Genomic DNA, 20,001 nt, shown 5'->3' on the forward strand with positions numbered 1-20,001 from the left:
AGCCCTAGCATTCTTTTCCCAGATGGTGCCTCCCCTGCTGTGGACTCTGCCCCAAAGAAGCCTGGCATCCCAGAGAAACCCATCCATCAAAGCAGAACCAGGCGCCTAACACTGGGCTCTGTAGGGAGCACCTGCCCTTGTGTTTTCACTTTGTGGTGAAACAATACCCCCCATAAGGCCTTCTCGCTCCACCGTTTCCCTGACAGGTTAAAGGTCACAAAGGGTGCGAGACAACTGAGGGTTTGCTCACAACCTAACTCTGTTTGCATGTCCTCAGACACTCGTTTAATGTGACGTTCACACTCTAGTGTGTGGTAAAGTCCATTAAGAGTAAAATTACAGACAGGTTAGAGGTTGGCATGTTATTCATTTGAGCAGAAGGTAACACAGACGAGAAAAAACACGGGAACATTTTAAATGTCAAAATAAAGTTTGTCGCGTATGAAGAAAAAACTCAACAAAAACAATGTTAGAAAAAAAAGTGAATATAAAAAAAGGATTTTTTTTACATCCTAAGTTGGGGGAAAAAAGTTGAGAGATTATGGTTAGCGGTTAAAGAGAAAAATATTATTCAACTCTGTCAGGCAGATTTAGTCCAAGAGAATGATACGCCTTCCATTTTTTGTCCATCTGTTTTATATATTGTGCCCCCCCCAACCAAACAAACATCAATGATTGAACCCAAATGTGATGCTTGAGGGTCCTTTATACATCCAAAGCATGTTTGCCCTCCACCAACAAAGCTCCATTCCTCTCTCCCAACTGGTCTCGCTAAAGGGCTCCAGGCTTGCTTATGTGTGTGTGTGTGTGGGTGTGTGTGTGTGTGTTTGGTTATTTGTGTGTTTATGTGACTAAGTGTAAATGGAAACACTAAAGGTTGTTCCAGCTTTTTAGTTTTGCAGTTAAGGGCAATTCTACAAAATGGTCCACACTATTTGAAAAGACCTGTGACTACAGTAACAAAGAATTTGCAGCATAGTGAAAGGAGGCTTTACACACTTTGTTGATTAAAGTTGTTTTAATGATTTATGTTTGAATGACTCTGACATGGAAAAGGTTGGCAGCCAGCACAAACACTGGGAAAAACTTTGTTAAAAGAAACAAAATCCTCTCAGAAACAAGACAAATATAATGCTCACGTACATCAAGGCCTTGTGAGATTATAAAGAAGTGCTATGTGAAATATTCCATGGCTATTTTCTACAGTTGCTATATTTGTTAAAATCTTGGTTTTTAATGAAAAGGTGAGCATGTGCTTCGCAAAATTATTTATTTCATGCGTTCTACCAGCCAAAAGCAGGCTTGCACTTCTCAAAATTTTCAGACATTAAAGAGCCATTGCGATGAAAATTGTATTTTGTTTTTGTTTAACATGTTTTTGTGGTATTTTTCTAGGACAAAGAAGCTGCAAAGTGCATTTTTAAGGATTTCTTTATTCAAATTATTATGAATAAGGAGCAGACAAAAAAAATTCTGTTTGAAAAAGGGCCTGGATGCTGGGTTGGCCACAACCTCCCTGCTCCAAGCTCTCAGCAACTGGGAGGGGAAGGGGGGGGTTTGCTCTATGCCAACAGTCCCGCCGACAATTTAGAGGCGCAATTCTAATGAACTAATATAGGTCTGCAGAAACTAAATTTTTTTTTTTTTTTTTAAATTTTGGTAAAAACGGCCGAATCATGATCAAAAGACTACTGGGAACACCTTTAGAGTAGCTCAAAAGATGATCAAAGTGGGACTTTACTTAATTTTTTGGCCAGGAGTTCAAGTCAAATCTCAAGTTTCTTAAATAAAATGAGTAAGTGGTTTGCCACGAAATTTGACTTCTACCTGAAAACAGCCAGTGGGAGAACAATAATATGCTTTTACTTTTTCTCTGCGACCACAATTGAAACACACTGACGACAAAATAGCAACCAGACATTGTTTGTTTAGATCCGACAGTGCTGTCCTACAGTTAAAAATAAAGATCAACAGATGAACGTTGTTCATAGGTCCCAGCGTCTTGTATCCCTGTGAGATTTAAGTTAAACTCCAGTCCATTCCTTTACCGCTCACAGCTCACATTTAAAGTCTTGTTCCCAGCTTTGCTAAGTGAACCCATATCATGTCTGTATTAATCTCCATCACTAGCAGGCCTGAGAGTGCACTCTGGCTTACATCGTCCCACACACTGTCAAACATCTGAAAGTATGGAAAGGATGTTCCATATGTTTCTGATAAAAGCAGAGGTAGGCTCTGGTCACATAGTGCGGTTTACTTGTTCTGTGATTCGTTGTTTATGTAAAATGCATTGTTATATCTTTGTTAAGATTAAAAATGTCTGCAGGAAATGGCTGCTTCATAAATAAATAGTAAGATGGGGCCATTATACTTGTAAATAATGACTGTTAGATTTTCTTTCTTCTTCTTTCAAATGTGGTCGCTTTTCTTTTGGGTAGGAATCAGAAAAGAAAGTTTTGGATTGTTTCCAGACAGCAATTGGAGCATAAAGCATGCTCACACTGTGACATTGTTTGCATGAGGTTTCAACGTAACAGTTTAGATGAATTTACAGATTTGCAGATATAAATATTAAGATGTCGCACATAGGTTTGTTGACTCAAGTCAAAAGGGCATGGTAAGAAATGATGGTCTGTCTTCTTTAATATTACTTGTAAATCACCATCCTTTTGATAAAATTAAACAAATCAGTCTCGCAACCACAAAAGTGACACATTCTTTGTGGATAACAGATTCAGAAAACAAAAGTGAACTTATGATCATTGGAACAACTCAATTAAAGCTTATTTTCTGTGGAACTTAGTGAATAATCTTAATCTATTTAAACGCAGACTTTAATTAAAGTTTTTTAAACATATACTTCCTTTACTGTGATTTTTAAAAAACTGATGAATACACTGGATTCATTAAAAAAAGTTTATCAAGTTTGCAATATTTCTTGCTCACAAAAACAGATTTTGATTGAAGTCTGATTTAGTTTAATCCAATAAAACCCATATTGATAACAACAATTGTTGCAATTTTAATGCAGCTGTTGCTAGTACTGTTAGCGCTGTAACTGATTTAGTTTTTAGCAAATTCCGAATTCATTCCCTACCCTTTTGGCTTCTCCCTACCTCAACATTTAGCCCTTCAAGCTGAGAGATAATGAAAAATAGTGTCTTCAAATCCGGACATTACTACCACTCGATAAAATCATCAGTCTTACTTTTGCTTTTTCGTTCCAAGACTTTGTTTCAAAGTTAAACAGAAGTGTAGATGGAAAGTTGGAATAGTTCTCATGTAAGTTTTGTATCTCAGGTTATAGATGTAATAATCAGATGATTTTATTATTTGAGAAAAACATTGCTATAATTTGACCCATTTATTTTTTAAATCAAGTACAGAGACTCCACCTGCAGAGTTATAATACACTACGTTTTTTGCTCGCTCCAAGAAACTCATATTTTGGCGACAGCCTTCCCGTTTCAGTAACAAGAATGTTGATTCAGACCAGAAAGCGAGCTTATGTTACACTGTTTTAGAGAACCATCATCAAACTGATTTTAAGGTTCTTTCATAGGTTTACAGAACTCTCAAAGGTTCTGGTTCTGCCATTTAATTAAATATGCATGCATCCCAGTGACCCTAAAGTCATTTGGAAGAGGTATTTTCATTTTGCCCAAATTAGGAATTTATACCAAAAATAGGATCGTCTTCTTCTCATCATGATCCACATCTGTAGAAAAGCTTCTTTGATAATTAAAAGGGCACATTTCTTAGTTTTAATTCTGGTTTATTTAAAAAGACCTATGGGAGTACATTGGGAGTTGGGTCATCTAGACCCACTAGACAGTGCGCTGAAGCTTTCTTCTTCAATGACTTGTGATCTTCACTGGTGTCCATGGATTACATGGAATCTTTCCACCTTTATCCACCTTTTTCATGGTAGGGAGAACAAGTCAATGTAAGGGTGGGGTCATAGGATAGCACAAGGGTTTAATATATACACGGTATATTATTATGACTTATACTTCAGCTAAAGTCAATTTGGTTTTTAAAGTACCCACTGTATACAGGCAAAGAAGGCTTCCAGGCTGTGTTAATAAATCATCAATTTATTGTAAGCAACTGGAAACATGTTTCAATGACTTATTCAGCTTTATCTGTGTCTTTGGAGATAACCTCAACACCATTCATCAGTGCTTTATCTCCAAAGTTTGCTCCCTGATCTCTGGGTGGGATTTTCTTTAGTGGGCCTAAAGAGGGCTTACATCTTGGAAAACAATTAGAAACAGCCTTGGCCTTGTAGCGAGTACTGCCTTTCTCTAAATACAGGCAGTCCTTGAGTTATGTTTCCCATTTGAGCCAATCCAAAGCATAATAGCTTCAATTAGTTTCAGGACAGTACAGAGTAAATTTAAACGGAATGTTTCATGGTGCCAGGTTAGAATTCTGTTCGGCTGGAAACGTCTTGACCAATCAAAGCGCCCCTCTATTCTGACATTTTAGAATTCTTAATTTGAGAAAGCTTTTTGAAGAACAGTTGAAACGTCTATATTAATACGGTATGAACCATATCCAATTCACTGCTTTAATACGTTCTACTTTGATGGAATCAACCTGGAGGAATGAGAATATACACAGACTTTTTCAGCTTTGTTCTTCCTGATATGTGCTTTTTGTAGTTGTTTTAGTTTAGCGTTTGCTTTAATATCTTCTAAATTGCCCTCGATTACTCTTCTCTGCACAACTTTCTGGTTTTGTCTTTACCTGCCTTTTATGCTGTTTTATTACAAGTTTTGTAACATATATAAAGTGTAAATATAACTATTATTGTTGGTGTGCTGCATTTCTAAGGTCAAGAGCTCAGTTTTAGCAATGGCAACACATTTTGTCCATGATGTGTTTTCGTGCTAAATTGCATTAGAAGTCAAACAGAACTTTGGGGTCCTGCAAGGTTCAGCATTTGTTTTCCTTGGAGGTAATTGTGACACTAAAACCATGATTATGTTTTTCAGGCAGTTTTGTGTGAATTCCTTTAGCCCTTGTGCTATCTTAGATGACCCCACCCTTACATTGACCTGTTCTCCCTACCATGACAAAGGTGGATAAAGGTGGAAAGATTTCATGTAATCCATGGACACCAGTGAAGATCAAAAATCATTGAAGAAAAAAGGTTCAGAGCACTGTCTAGTGGGTCTAGATGATTCAACTCCCAACATTAAAGTGCCTAGGATAGCACAAGGGTTACAAGAGATGAATCCAAGTATACATCATGTCCATTTACAGCAATTCAACAAACAATCTTAAAGTCCTTTATAATTATTGATCTTTTGACTGTGACAAAAAAAGACTTACTTGACTGAATAAATAAATGTACACATATGCCCAAAAATGTTCTATATAAAGAAATGAATAGATACAAATACCTTTTGTAGTTTCTTTAAGTTGAAGGGGAGGTACAACATATAAAGGAACTTTACAGAAATGTCATCTATTTCTTGCTGTGGAACAAACTTGAATCTTATGCTTTAACTTTAAACTGGATTTTATTTTTAAAACATAAATCTTACTTGTAATTTTTATTCAACTATATGACTAAACACAGACAATTCTAAAACAGAAATGTGATATTTTTTTCCATTTCAATTTCAGTTTGCATTGTTTGCTAACATATATCATGGTGACATGCTTAAAACTTATATTGCAAGATACAAGCCAGACAGGCACAGTTCGGGACTTGTTGTTGATGTTCCAAACGTATTCTAGTTGTTCCACTGACAATGACAAATAAATATCTTGAATCTTGAATCTTGTTCAGGGTTGAGTTTGTATCTGGGTATGAAGCAGAGATAAGTACTGTACAACATCCAAGCAAAGATGGCAAACCAGCTGTATTTTATTTGGCTCCAGGTCTATTCCAATTGGCTCTCAGACTTAACTATCAGATGTTTTCTTCCTTTAGTACTGGAAAACCTGGGTCAGGAACTTTTAAAACCAAACTACATCTGACAAGAATTGATCTTGTAGATCTCATGCTTTAGTTTGAGTTAGAGAATGTGATCTTTATTTATACATCCTGCGCATATTATTGAGTATATAAGATGACAGCATAGCACCCTATGTGAATGTACAAGACTGAGACGAATTAAGGCTAAAGGCATTATTTCTCTAAAAAGTGGTTAAATTGGGCTTATTTAAAAGAAAATTAGGGTTCAACATACACAAATTTTTCACACCGTGTAAAACAGGAGGGAAAAGTCTTAAAGTTATTTTCTTTTTTACAGTAAAAGCAAAGAAATTTACAGATTTGACCTCACATCACTGTAGTTACTTTTGTAAAAATTATGTTTTCTGTCTTTCCTCTTTCTTAAACAACCAGAGTACTTTTTTTCGAGAACATCCTAATGGGAAAAGAATTGGCTGATTTTGGAACCAAAATGTTACTGATGTTAGGCAAGTTTTCTGTGATTCGTTTTGTCGTTTGTTATGTTTTAAAATTATTATCAACAACAACAACAACTACAACTACAGCTACAACTACAAAAAAAAACAACAACAACAACAACAACAACAACTATTTATTAGGCGCCTTTTTCGGAACGTAAGGTTGTCAAACAGGGATTAAAGAGCCATTTAAAAATAATAATAATAATAATAACAATAATAAAACAAACAAACAAACAAAAAACAAATAGAAAGTATTCATCTTGGAGAAAGCAAGATAGAGTTTTCTATCTTTAGCTAAATAGTTGTTCCTTCATTGGTACCATTAAGGAAAATCTTGTGTTACAGTTACATGTGTAAGAAAAGGAAGCACAAAAAGCTATCTCATCTCGTATTCGAAACCGTTTTTATGTATGCTTTTTGCCAATATTTCTTTCAGTCAGACAACTCATGCATTAAAATGATTTATTTTCACATTCTTTTAGTTTTGGCATTCACATTCTTTAAGGCATTCACATTCTTTAAGTTGGCATTCATATTCTTTTTGTTTGGCATAAGGCTCCGTACAATTCAATGAGATAAGATTTCCATAAAACTTTTGGGTAATAACTACCCCTAACGGAGCTCACAGGTGGAAGCCGGGGAGGAGGGTGGGGCGACGAACGCAGCGCTTGCGGTAAAGAAAGAGAGTGAACAACTGCAAACCTGGACTTAAATAGGACGCTGAACAGGTGAGTTAACTGAACCGCCCTAGGGGAGAGTAACCAAGTAAAACACTGCTGAGTAATCTGCCTGAAAGGCGACCAAGGTCACTCATTTGTTGTTTCAACACTGATGTGTGAAATACCAATGAAGGAATTTTTTGGACAAAAAAAATGCACCCTGTCTTTATATTTTAATTTGATTCAAATGTAGTATAAATATAAAATATAAATGTTTAAAAATGTGTTTTTTTAAAGAAAAAGATACAGAATAGCAGGTCCAATGTTTAATAGGCTGCGGATTCAAATGGATATGCTTCATAGACAACGATTAGAGCTCTTCTTATTGGGACAGAGAAACAGCCTTTTACTGTTTTTCTTTTTGAATCAATGTACCATTTAAGGGTCACTGTTGCAGGACCTATGTAGTTGAGTATGAAATGTTGAAGATTTTAGATACGAGTGCTTATTATGATGTAAAGCATGTTACACATTTAATTTAAAAAAATGAATTTACACATTTGCAAGTTCTATGGGATCATACTAAAAATGTTGGCTTAACAGAGTAAATTCACTGGAATGACAGCAGGAATGAATTAATAAGCAGACTATATTTAAGATTCTTGAAGTTCTTTTTGATGAAAAGTCTGTTTGGTTAGTTCCCCTGATAGGACAAGAAATGTCTTCTGTCACTGTGGTTCTGATCCACAAACTGTAGAACTTATCAAAACCCCATACCAAACTGAGGCCATATCCTATCTATAAGTGACGTAATACAGAGCCTACTGGAATATATGCTTCAAGGTTGGGTTGTTTACTGTTCTTTTACGGAACCATCAGATATAGGACTCAGCTTTTTAGCTCCCCTGCCTCATGTTTTCCAGAAGGCAGCACATTTGGACTTACAGCAGACCAAGTGGAGCCATATTTAATCACTTTAAATTTCTTTTCTTTCCTTGGAAGGGTAAAAAGAAATCTTTGATGTTCAGAATACTGTTCTGGAAAACAAAAGGAGAAATCTACAAAGACTAAATCACATATGGAAAAATGCATTTACAGCTCATTATCCAGAAGTTAAGGATTGAGTCTTTCGATTTGATGGTAAAATCAAATTACTGTTTTATTTTTGTATTGAAATCTCTTAACACATGAGGGGTTAGGGATTTGGACTGAGGTACCCTCAAGCAGAATTGTTTGATCTCTAAAATGAAGGCAAAATCTTTGATTTGCTGCAGCACTTTGTGCCAGATTGGAGACGAAGTGATTGCATTACACTGAACAGACTGAGGAGGCAGCTCACCCACTCCTCAATCACAAAGACCCAAATCAAGCACTTTGACTAATGCCAGCACAGATGAAAGGGATGCCTGCAAACTCAGCTCCTTCATAACATATGAATTAAAAAGCAAAAACACCCGTTGCATAGTGAAATGTTGTCATTTGGTTGGGTTGAGCAAACACACCAGGTATTCTGAAATGCATGGCTTAAATGGGCAAACAACATGCTTTTAATCTCCCAGTGGTAATGAAAACAGTTTAGTGTTTTTAACAACATTGAAAAATCAACGTTTTACAAACTGTGTTAAGGATTAAAAAAATAATTCAGTAAAATTTAACCCTTGTGCTATCCTAGGCACTTTAACATTGGGAGTTGGGTCATCTAGACCCACTAGACAGTGCTCTGAACCTTTTTTCTTCAATGATTTGTGATCTTCACTGGTTTCCATGGATTACATGAAATCTTTCCACCTTTATCCACCTTTGTCATGGTAGGAATAACAGGTCAATGTAAGGGTGGGGTCATCTAAGATAGCACAAGGATTAAGGAAGCCTTAATCCTGTTTTTGGTGTTTTAACAATTGTTCTTGTGGCATTTTTCTCATGATGGAGGACATAGATAAAGAAAATTAAGCTTAAAATTGCATTTATGAGTATTTATTTATTCAAATTGTTTTAAATCAGGAGCAGATGAAAAAATGCAGTTTGAAAAAGGCTGTACTTGTGACAGAAGATACGCTGGGTGGGCAGCAAGCTCCCTGCTCCATTCTGATAAATCCACTTGCAGACAAATTCTTTGTCTGAGCAGGCATATGGCTATAAACTGTACGGCTGGATAGCTCCAATATTGCTCGCCATCTTTGTTGCACCGTTACTGCTAGATTGGGGGTTTGAGGGGCTGTAAGCTAGCAGAAAACAAGTAAACAGACAGCTCCCAGCAGCAGGGGGGGGGGGGGGGGGTCAGGTTGCTCCGCATCAGCAACTTCACTCACAATACATAGATGAATTACTGTCCTTCTGCAGAAACTATGTCCTCAAAACAACAGTTTTTAAAAAAGATTTTTGGTTAAAAACTGCATAATCATAATCAAAAGAGGACCACTGGGAACGCTTTTGCAATAAATTAAAAGATAAGTGGGGTAACTTCAAAACTGGGCTACATGGCCTGACCAAAAAACAGTAAAAAAGCACACAGTGACATTGAACAATAACATCTTCACCTAACCCTTGTGCCCATCTTCACCTAACCCTTGTGCCATCTTAGATGACCCCACCCTTACATTGACTTGTTCTCCCTACCATGAAAAAGGTGGATAAAGGTGGAAAGATTTCATGTAATCCATGGACACCAGTGAAGATCACAAATCATTGTCATCAAGGTTTAGCGCACTGTTTAGTGGGTCTAGATGACCCAACTCCCAATGGTAAAGTGCCTAGGATAGCACAAGGGTTAAACATTCTTGTTCGTTTTCCAATTTGTACTCCTGTTCTTTTTTCTCCTTCTTCTCGCAGCTGTGGACGGGCAAAAACCCTCCCCAATAATTCCACTTCCGTTGTGGCTTTATTTGCAATATTTTTAGTTTTTTGTGCGCACTAGCATTTCTTTCTATTTGTAGTATTTATTTTATTTACAACATTATTTATTTTTATTTGCAGTTTCTTTTTATGTGCAATGTCTTTTTTTGTCAGCACAGTTACTTTTTTGCTGCAATGGTGGGTCTCACCACCGTACTTTTAACTAAAAAACGTTTTTTAACAAAAATTTGCAGCTTGAATCTCAAACTGTTTTGTAAATGAGCGACTGAAAAAGTACTCTCCCCCATCCCCCTCAGTTCCAATTAAATGCCTTATAGGCAGATTTAATTGGCAATAAATATGGATAACAGGAAAACTAGAAGGGTATTTATTCAAAACATAACTTATTTATTACAATTCCAGCAAGACTGCCTTGACTTGAGAACAACATTGCTGTTCTTTTGTGACTTCATTAAACTAACAATATAAAGAAATGTCCTTTTTAGAATCAAGCGCAATAACAAAGTGTTTCATTTTCAGTACAAAGAAATGTGTTTAAAAAAACTGCATTCTGCAGCTAACTAAAACATTTGTTTCCTCAAAAGTTATATTGTAGAACAATGATGCAGGTGGACTTCAGGTTTATTTCGAAACTGCTTTAGATTTTATGTAAAGAAGTTATTTAATTGGTTAATAAATTCCAGTATTACAGTCTTGTAATTTGTCATTTTCAAAATACAATTAATTTATGAGTTTGAATCCACAAAAAAAGGAAAAACAAAGTACGAGCAGTTTGATGAATATAGAAACAAGCATGTTTTAAAATGTAACCAAACCATTAAAAAATTATTAAATAATAAAGTTTTTCGTCAAACATGAATTTCGGACTCTAAAAGGCTGACAGTGTGAGGCCCTGAGTCGACTCTGATGCCCCCTACCCCAGAGTCTGAGACAACTGGAGAGGTGTTGGGGGTCCTTACAGTAAGGGAGGACAATGACGGTGAGAAAGTTGGTGTCATGGCTGACGGAGTAAGTCCTGTGTTTCTGCCCAAAGGCGAATAAGCATATTTGGGGAAAGAGGACTTCCTGTTCAGGCTCGGGACTCGCACTGGCTTACGTGGGGGAACAGTTCGAATGCCAGGCTGAGCTACTCCTGTTATTAGAGGAAGTGGATACATGAGGCAGCTGGACTCTGCTGCCACGTCCTCGCGCCCCCCTTGAAGCTCCTCATCGGGAAGCATGCCTATATCTGTGAAAACTGAGGCCAGGTTTCGGAAGCATGGTTCCCAGTCCAGTAGATGGTCCCAGTAGTAGCTGCCCTGCAGCTGCTCTTCAAGGCACACAAGTGAAGACAACGAATCTGCAGAAGCTGAGGCTTGAGAAAAAGGGGCATACCCTTTTGTCCCCATGTTTTCTTCTAAGTCTTTCACCTTAAGGACTACAGGAAGTAGTCCCTCACCTCCTCCTTCCTCCTTAAAATGGTAGAGGCTTTCCGTGCTTGGCATGGCCATACCCAAACATTTATTAATGGCTAAAATATGTTCTGGCCCAACATCAATGGAGTGGCTGGAAACGTTATCTGCCAGTGGGGAAGTCTTTTGAATCCCAGTGGCCTGTGTGGCAGCCTCATCTGTTTTACGGCAAGGGAACTCATTGATCCACTTGATTTCCTGGTCCTCTGCTGTCTCTCCCTCTGCTGATCCACGGCCACTCGAGTCTGACTGACAGTAAGCATCCCTCTTCGAGACTAGGGTGTTAGGCTGAGTCACATCCTGCAGGGATATAACGCTTTGTGTTTGGCTGTCTGATTCACTGATTGAACCATGGCTGAGCTGTGCATCCAAACCATCCACCTTTCGATTGTTGGCTTCTTTAACTTTGTACCTGACAGTCAAGCAGACAAAGATGGAGAGCACAAGGAAGAACATGGCAAGTGGGATACTCAAAGTGAGCACATGTGCATGGAGGGGCATGCCGTAGAGGTCCTCTGCTGAGCTGGAGATATTGACATACACTAGGCAGTTTGTAGTCTTAGAGCCTGGTCTGGGGCTACCTGCAGAGACCACCAGCTCAACCCCATCCTCACCGCCATGGCCTCCTCTTCTACGATAAACTGGACCGGACACATAGATAGCACCAATCGTTTTGTTGATTGAGAAAAAAGGTGAAGAGTTAACAAGTGAATACTCCACCAGCCCATCCACACCTCCATCTTGGTCCACTGCCATCACAAAACCCACAATTTCTCCAGTTTTTATGTGTTCTGGCAGGAGGAAGTGGTATTTATTTTGGGTAAAGACAGGACTGAACTCATCCACTCCTTTGATGAGCACCTGCACTCTAGTTGTGGCTGTTTTGTCGCCTTTGTCTCTGGCCTCCACTACAAAGCAGTACACACTCTCTCGTTCATAATCAAAAGTCTGTCTGGTGTGGATGTCGCCGGTAAGTGGATCAATGGCAAAGGCTTCCTTCTTCTCAGGGTTGCCCCCGCTATAGTCCATGAAGCAAGGAGAAACAATAGAGTATGTGAGCTGGCCGTAGGAACCCAAGTCATTGTCAACAGCAAGGACAGAACATGTGTGAGTAAATGCTGGAAGGTTTTCCAGAACCGAACAGTTAACCGCAGGGAACATGAAGTATGGAGTATTGTCATTTTCATCTGACACTGTGATAAAAACAACTGCAAAAGACACTTTATGGTTTTCAGCCGCTTCACCGGCATCAGATGCTCTGATAGTTAAAGTGTATTTTGGGTCTTGTTCATAGTCAAGTGAGTGGTTGATCAGCAAAAGGCCAGTGTGAGGGTCAAGGTTTAGGTGACCCTTATTGTTTCCAGCAATGATGTCGTACCGCACCAGGCCGTTGATTCCCAGGTCGGGGTCCTGAGCACTAACCTGCAGCAGACTGGTACCTATCTGGCTGTTTTCGCTCACCTGTGTGTGGTACTCTGTGCTGGAAAAGATTGGGGCATTGTCATTGCAGTCTGTCACCGTTACTCGGACGACCGCCGAGCTGTTCAGCGGAGGTATCCCTCGATCAGAAACACTCACTGTTAGCTCGTAGCTCTCTGTTGTTTCACGGTCCAAGGGGTTACACAGGACGAGCCTTCCAACATTTTTCATCTGATTTTCAACTGCGGCCATTTTCACCTCCAAACAAAACCGTGTCTCTTCATTTCCCCCAGTGATAGCGTAGTCCAAATGTGTATTGTCTTGACTCCAGTCTTTGTCCTCTGCAGACAAAGTGAGGAGGGTGGTGTCCGTGGATGTGTCTTCTGGCAGAGTGAGTGTGTAGACGTCCTGGTGAAAGAGTGGTTCATGGTCATTGGAGTCCAGGATCAGCACATCAATGGAAGCCACAGTGGAGCGAACAGGATCCCCGCCATCTCGCGCCTCAACCAGAAGATGGATCGGATTGATATTTGTAATGGCCTTTAAGGGCTTGCTTGTAAAAACAGAACCTGAAAAATAAAATATTCAGAGTTAATGAAATGTCTGGTAACATGTTTTCTTACCAGGTACACATATAATTATTCTTTTGTACAAAAAGATTCAGTTTATTTTTTCTAACTTGTTTGGCTAGTACTAAATTCTTAAACAAACAGAAACAACAAACAACAAATATTACATGAATTAAAATAAATCTTATGTCTAACAACTATTGAGAGATGCATAGTGTCCCATTCATCTACCTTTAACATACATTTTAAAAAATTGTACCTGCTATATTATTTTCTGTGCCTTCATAAGCTGCCAGTTTGTGTGGCGATTAAAACACGATAATCTGATAACGATCAGATGACATCACTTCCTGGGCTTTAAACTCTTTGTTTTCAGATCTGGGACTTTCACATCAGTTGAGCTTTAACTAGAGTGTAGACATGATGGATTGGAGGTGTGGCTCATTAAACTTCATTCAGATGATGTAGGTCTATGTACTTCATCTTAACTTCTTAACTTAATTAACAGCTTTTATGACTGTGACTCAAGGTTCTGCTGCTGTGACATGTTTACAGTAAAAAGATTTTCACAAAATGTTTTTAGACTACGTCATCAGGACAATCTAGGCAAACAAAAGTACCGGTAGGTTCATGGTCATGCTGGGGAATTTTAAATGGAGTGATGTGTCAATCTAGAAAGACTCAGTTAAAGGTACAAAACTAGCAACAAGTACTTTTGATTATAAACTGGAATGATTCCTGTCATCAAAGAGTAAACAAATTACAAACAGCAAAGAAGAGAAGGTACAGTTAAATGGGACATTAAAGCTTAATTTAAAAATTTGAATTGGGTATTATAAATCTCATTTGTGTATTTGAGTCCCCTTTGAAACAAACATGGAAAGACTACTGTTCATGCAGTTTATTATTGCTGATGATGTATAATATCTTCTTTTGTCCATTCCAACAACAACAAAAAAAGAATTAATAGTAATACATCGTGATGCTGAACTGTGAGGACATCAGTTCTTTTTTAAATGAAGTGTTTTGGATGACATACAGGTCAGAAGCAGAGCTGCAGTCTCATACAAACAAGTTTTCTTTTCTATTACAATCTAACAAAAAAAGTCAAGATTTGCATATGATCTGTATACTTTATATATTATAATCTAACAAAAAAAAAAAAAAATTGCATATGATCTGTATACTTTATAATGCATATTTAGGTCAGCATTTCCTTGAAAACTCATACTTTGGTGCATATTTAAACTAAAGTATGGTCCCAAATGCTATTTTTACTTTCAAACACTATTGCAAAATACAAAAAACAGAATAAGATTGGGTTGTGTTGGGGTTTTCTATAGTAAAAATAACAATGCGTAGATAGAGATCAGTAAAATATCAATTAGTTAAGGTAAATTTATTTAATCTATTTAGACATAATTATGATTTTACGGTACCCTAGAACAAATACACATTCTATTTAATTTACTGTAACCCTTGTGCTATCCTAGGCACTTTACCATTGGGAGTTGGGTCATTTAGACCCACTAGACAGTGCGCTAAACCTTTTTTCTTCAATGATTTGTGATCTTCACTGGTGTCCATGGATTACATGAAATCTTTCCACCTTTATCCACCTTTGTCATGGTAGGGAGAACAGGTCAATGTAAGGGTGGGGTCATCTAAGATAGCACAAGGTTAAACAACTAAAGTGACTAATTCAAATTCAAGATTTAAATACTATATTTTCCTAATCCTACAGATAAATATAAAGTACCCAGGAGTAATGTAGATATTTCTGTGCTTGTTAGATCTCACAGTGTATCATCATGTTCTGTGTAATACTTCCTGAATGGACTCCATGTGTGGACTGTAGTAGGAGCAATTTACTTGTTGGATGACATCAAAGACTTTGACAGTCCCGTTACTTATTCCACTTCACAGCCACTTAAGCTGGTGGAAATGATGACCACATGCGTTTCAGCACAGAGAAGGAGAGGAGACCACTTCACAGAAAATCAAATATTACCTTTTTGGATTTCAGACAAAAGTTTTTTTTTTTTCCGAAAGCATTCATGTAATTTCCAGTAATAGAGGGTGCAGACAATTTTTCTCTTTAATATTGAATTTGAAGCTCGGAGATGATAGGAGACAATTTTGAGTGAATATGACGTGCTGAGTAGAGCTGGTTTAGTTTCAGCTCAGCAGGAGTTATCTTCTTTTCAAGCTTTTGGGCTTTATAGTGTGGGGTAAGACTGAGGCCACGGCTCCTCTGAAGCTCTTTTTCAGTCACTTCTGAAATCTTCTTAGTTCACAACTCATGATTAAAACGTGATTAAAACCCTCACTAATTTCACAAAACCTAAAATATACAACAGAAAAAAATTACCAAGTACTCAGGTGCTGAAAGCTTTTCATAAAAAATGTTTCTGTGCCCTCTCATTTCACTTTTTTTTTTGTAAATTTCTTTTTATTATTTTTAAACACATGAACAAAGTTTGAAGCATTGAAACATTATATATTGAACGAAAAACAAAAGAAAAGAAAAACTCAATATAAGGAGGTATGTAGAGTTTTTCAGGTTGAATTTTTTTCCTTTCCAGGATTCTGAACACAAAGTTCACTACATGTCATAACCTTTTTTTGTTTTGTACATATACCATTTTTCCCAGTCCTTCAGAAATTGTTCTTCCTTTATTTTTAGTTTGTATGTAAGTCTCTCAATTGTTTGGATTTCTTCCACAATATACATCCATTGGTTGTGTGTTGGTCCTTCAGCCTTCTGCCAGTTCTTAGTTATGGCTTTCTTTGCTGCCACAAGAAGAGCTTTTACTAGATTTTGGTCAGTTTTATGTACAGTTCCCTTTAAGTAACCCAGATACATCACAAGACATGTTCGGGGTATTTTATACCTGAGTGTTTCACATACAGCTGAGTGGATGATGTCCCAGAAGAGCTTTATTTTCTCACATTCCTAAAAAATATGTGTTTGATTTGAATCCCTATCCATGCAAATTGCTTTGTTTTAATTAGTTTGCCCTTGATTTGTGGTGTTATAAAATATCTTATTTGGTTTTTCCAAGCAAATTCTCGCCATTTTTGTGACTGCATAGTGGTTTGGTGAACTTTCCACATATCGTCCCACATCTCCTCTGAGATTTTTCCTCTCAAATCCTTTTCCCATTTTTCTTTGACATATAGAGTTGACCCCACTTTTGATTCCATAAGGTGCTTATATGAAACGGATAAAACCTTGGGTACATTTTTACTGTAGGCCTGTTTAAATGTCTTAATTATTGGGTGTATTTTGTGCTCCTCTGTTTTGATTTGCTTTTCATAGTAGTCTCCCAAATTTTGTCTAAACTAAAAATGCAAAATAATATCACTTTTGTGCCATATGCACATATGCTCTACGATTAACAACTTTCTTTCATCAGGTCTGGAACAACTTTGTAAACCATCAAACAGTTCAGTACCTGTGTCTGGTTGTATGTAAAAGCCTTGCAAGGGGGATGATAGAAGTCTATAGGTGATCTTTCCGTTGAGTCCAGAATCTCGGTCGGTGGCTGACACTGTCAGAACTAAGGTTTCTGCTGAGGCCAGTTCTGACATTTCCACCTTTAAAAAACACATCAAGAGTCAATTTAAAAAAATACCAGCTCATCCTAGTAGACCTTTAAGGGTCAGGCTAATGAAGCCTGAAGTGTTAAGATCTACGATACTGTTATTAACTTAAAATTAAAATTTCAACAAACAGAAATTGTATAGCTTCAACTCTATTGGTACGTGTTAATCCGTATGTTATTTATACCTTGTAGGAAACTTGTGTGAAGACTGGAGCATTGTCATTCACATCAAGCACTTGAACTTTGACCTCTCCAGAGGTGTGGTGGATGGAGTCAGAGGCCCACACTTTCAGAGTGTACTCTTTCTGTGCCTCATGGTCCAGAGCTTGGGTCAGGGTGATGAGCCCTGTGTAACGGTCGATGGTAAAGGGAGCGCTGCTGCTGCTATTCTCTGAGAAGCTGTAGGTTATAGCCGAATTCAGGTCAACGTCGTTCGCAGCCACCTGTGTGACTATGCTTCCTGCAGGTAGATCTACGGAGAGAGTTAGTGTGTTACTTCAGGCGCTTTGTGTACACAAGCTTCACAAGAGACTCACTCTCAGCTATGACTGCAGGATCCATGGCTGGGATGACAGGGCTGTTGTCATTGACATCCACCACTTGGACCCTAACAGTGGCAGTGCTGCTGAGTGGAGGAGTCCCTTTGTCTGATGCCTGCAGAACCAGCCTGTAATGCACACATAAAAAAAATGCAAATCCAAATCTTTGCACATTTTTTTTCTTATGTTACCTAAAAAAGTGAAGCGATATTATTTAACATTAGCTAGTAGTCATATGGCTGCACTGTGGCAGAGTGGACCCCAAAATGAATTCAGCGGGTTTGGAAAATGGATGGATAAAAAAATCCATCCATCCACCTTCTTAACCTACTGTATGCCTTTTGGGGTCACGAGTTTGGCGAAGGCGGGGTACACCCTGGAAAGTTTGCCGGTTTGTCGCAGGGCCACATAATCACTCCATGCACACGTGCACACTTTAGAGTAACCAATTAACCCAAGGAGCATGTTTTTGGCCTGTGGGAGGAAGCTAGACTGGCCGGAGACAACATGCAAACTCCACACATATAGGTCCCAGCCAGGATCTGAACCAGAGCTTCCTTGGGTGAGGCAAGACCACTTTGCCATTGTGCAGCCCTGCATAGGACATACAGCATGTGCATATTTAGTTTGGGTAGGTCATAATTATTATTTTTTTAACTGTAGAGTTTACTTCTTTAGGCAGTTTGCTTTGTTTGGCAGTTTACGGCGGCTTGGTCCACACCTGAACAAGAACAAGAAAACTCTGCTCCATCTGAGAGCAAGGGTCTAAATGTGCTCACACGTGAACCTCGGTTAACTTCAGCGTAAATGCAGAAGGACTATCCCAACAACCAAAGAGCAGCAGCTAACTGGCGTAGGATAGAAAAACAAGCCCAAATGTAAACATGAATTGGAGCAAGACTCTAAAATATTGAAAGACTTCTCATCCCAGTGTGATGAAGAAGAGGTAAAAGAGCCTTTGCTTATAGTCAGAGGATTAGCAAAATAACTGGGTTGTCTCCTTTGTGCTTTTTCTATTCTGGTATGAGCTTGTTTTGAACAATAGTGTCTGTTTAGCCCTTGTGCTATCCTAGATGACCCCACCCTTACATTGACGTGTTCTCCTTACCATGACAAAGGTGGATAAAGGTGGAAAGATTTTATGTAATCCATGGACACCAGTGAAGATCACAAATCATTGAAGAAAAGGTTCAGAGCACTGTCTAGTGGGTCTAGATGACCCAACTCCCAATGTTAAAGTGCCTAGGATAGCACAAGGGTTACGAGTGTAGAGTCAAAAAAAGAAAGGTAAACAAATATGAACTGAATTCACTGGATTTTGTTGGTCTGAAAGCAGCCAGAAAACATTAACTTCAATTTTTTATTTATTTTATCAATTTATCTTTGATCCCAATTCTTCTGGGGGAAGTTTTTTTAATCAGCGACACATCCACCCAACTGACACCTTGTAGCAAAATTTTAATTTTCGCTTTTCCTGTTCTATTTGGTCAATTTTGTATTACAACATAAGGAAAGAGAATATTGTAACAGTTTATATGGTAACTTCTTTGGGTTAGTTCCCCAGACTTAAACACAAGACAAAAATGTGTTCTGGACCTTGCTGACCACAGCTCATTTCTCAAGATGGCTGACATAAATCCCTTGTGCAGTCTGGGGCTAAAAGAGGACCAGAAAAGGAAATCTGTCTCACATGTCTGCACTGTGCCACGGCTCACTGAACCTCAAAGGAACTGAGGCACTCATCAGCTGAACGGCCTTCACAGAAGAAATGTAGCCACCCAAAACTAAATGTAAATTATTCCACGCCTGTGCATCTGCAGCATCTGCTGAACATTAGAGGGATCAGTGCAGATTAATGCCAGCCGCTCATCAGGATCAATACATTCATCTCATTCACGGGTGAAGGGGATTTCAAGTCAGCATCCCAAACTGTTACTTGTTGTGGTGAGGCCCAGCCGGTCTCTAGGGAGTACGACTACTGCTTAACCTTTTATGTTATCTATTCAGACGTATCTGTGAGTTGGAAACAGATTTATGTAGAAAGTGGCCCTCTACTGACCCATTAGCAAGAATAATGTGGCGAAACATGGTTTACACTAAATGTTGGCCCTGGAACAAAGATGCTTTGTGGCTTTCTACCATAAAACACACATTTCTTTCATGCATTTCTGCTAGAATTTGACCAAACCCCCACATTCCAGGAAATTCCACATTGTTGCAGTTTCACCAAAAGACCACTAGAGGCAGGTCACTGAAGGGAGCTTTTCTTCAGTGACTCCCATACTAAAATGTCTAACTATACACCTAAAACAAACATGTTTTGGTGTCCGAAGCATCTCTAAAGTTTGCTGCTTTAGTTATTATTTATGATCATTCTGATGCTACGTACACACCGGGCATGCAACCTTGGTGTTTAGTCCATGGTGTTCACACTGGACAAGCAAGGAGGGGCTTCTTCTTCCTTTTCTTTT

General features: G+C 38.3%; 1 protein-coding gene across 2 annotated transcripts in view; it reads right to left on the reverse strand.

Moving 5' to 3' along the window:
• Positions 1 to 9,914: 9,914 nt before the first annotated feature.
• LOC101158996 (protocadherin-23) overlaps positions 9,915 to 20,001 on the reverse strand; it is a 37,304-nt gene continuing 27,217 nt past the window's right edge. For both annotated transcript variants that reach the window (XM_078943718.1, XM_004066020.5), the window contains exons 17-20: positions 17,528 to 17,658; positions 17,177 to 17,463; positions 16,842 to 16,983; positions 9,915 to 13,383 (exon numbers count right to left, since the gene is read on the reverse strand). In XM_078943718.1, the coding sequence (XP_078799844.1) occupies positions 10,793 to 13,383; positions 16,842 to 16,983; positions 17,177 to 17,463; positions 17,528 to 17,658 (3,151 nt within the window). In that variant the 3' untranslated portion in view covers positions 9,915 to 10,792. The remainder of the gene's footprint in view (positions 13,384 to 16,841; positions 16,984 to 17,176; positions 17,464 to 17,527; positions 17,659 to 20,001) is intronic.

This window comes from Oryzias latipes (assembly GCF_053564925.1).
Source record: "Oryzias latipes strain Hd-rR chromosome 1 unlocalized genomic scaffold, Olatipes_Hd-rR_3.1 chr1_Y".
Taxonomy (NCBI): domain Eukaryota; kingdom Metazoa; phylum Chordata; class Actinopteri; order Beloniformes; family Adrianichthyidae; genus Oryzias; species Oryzias latipes.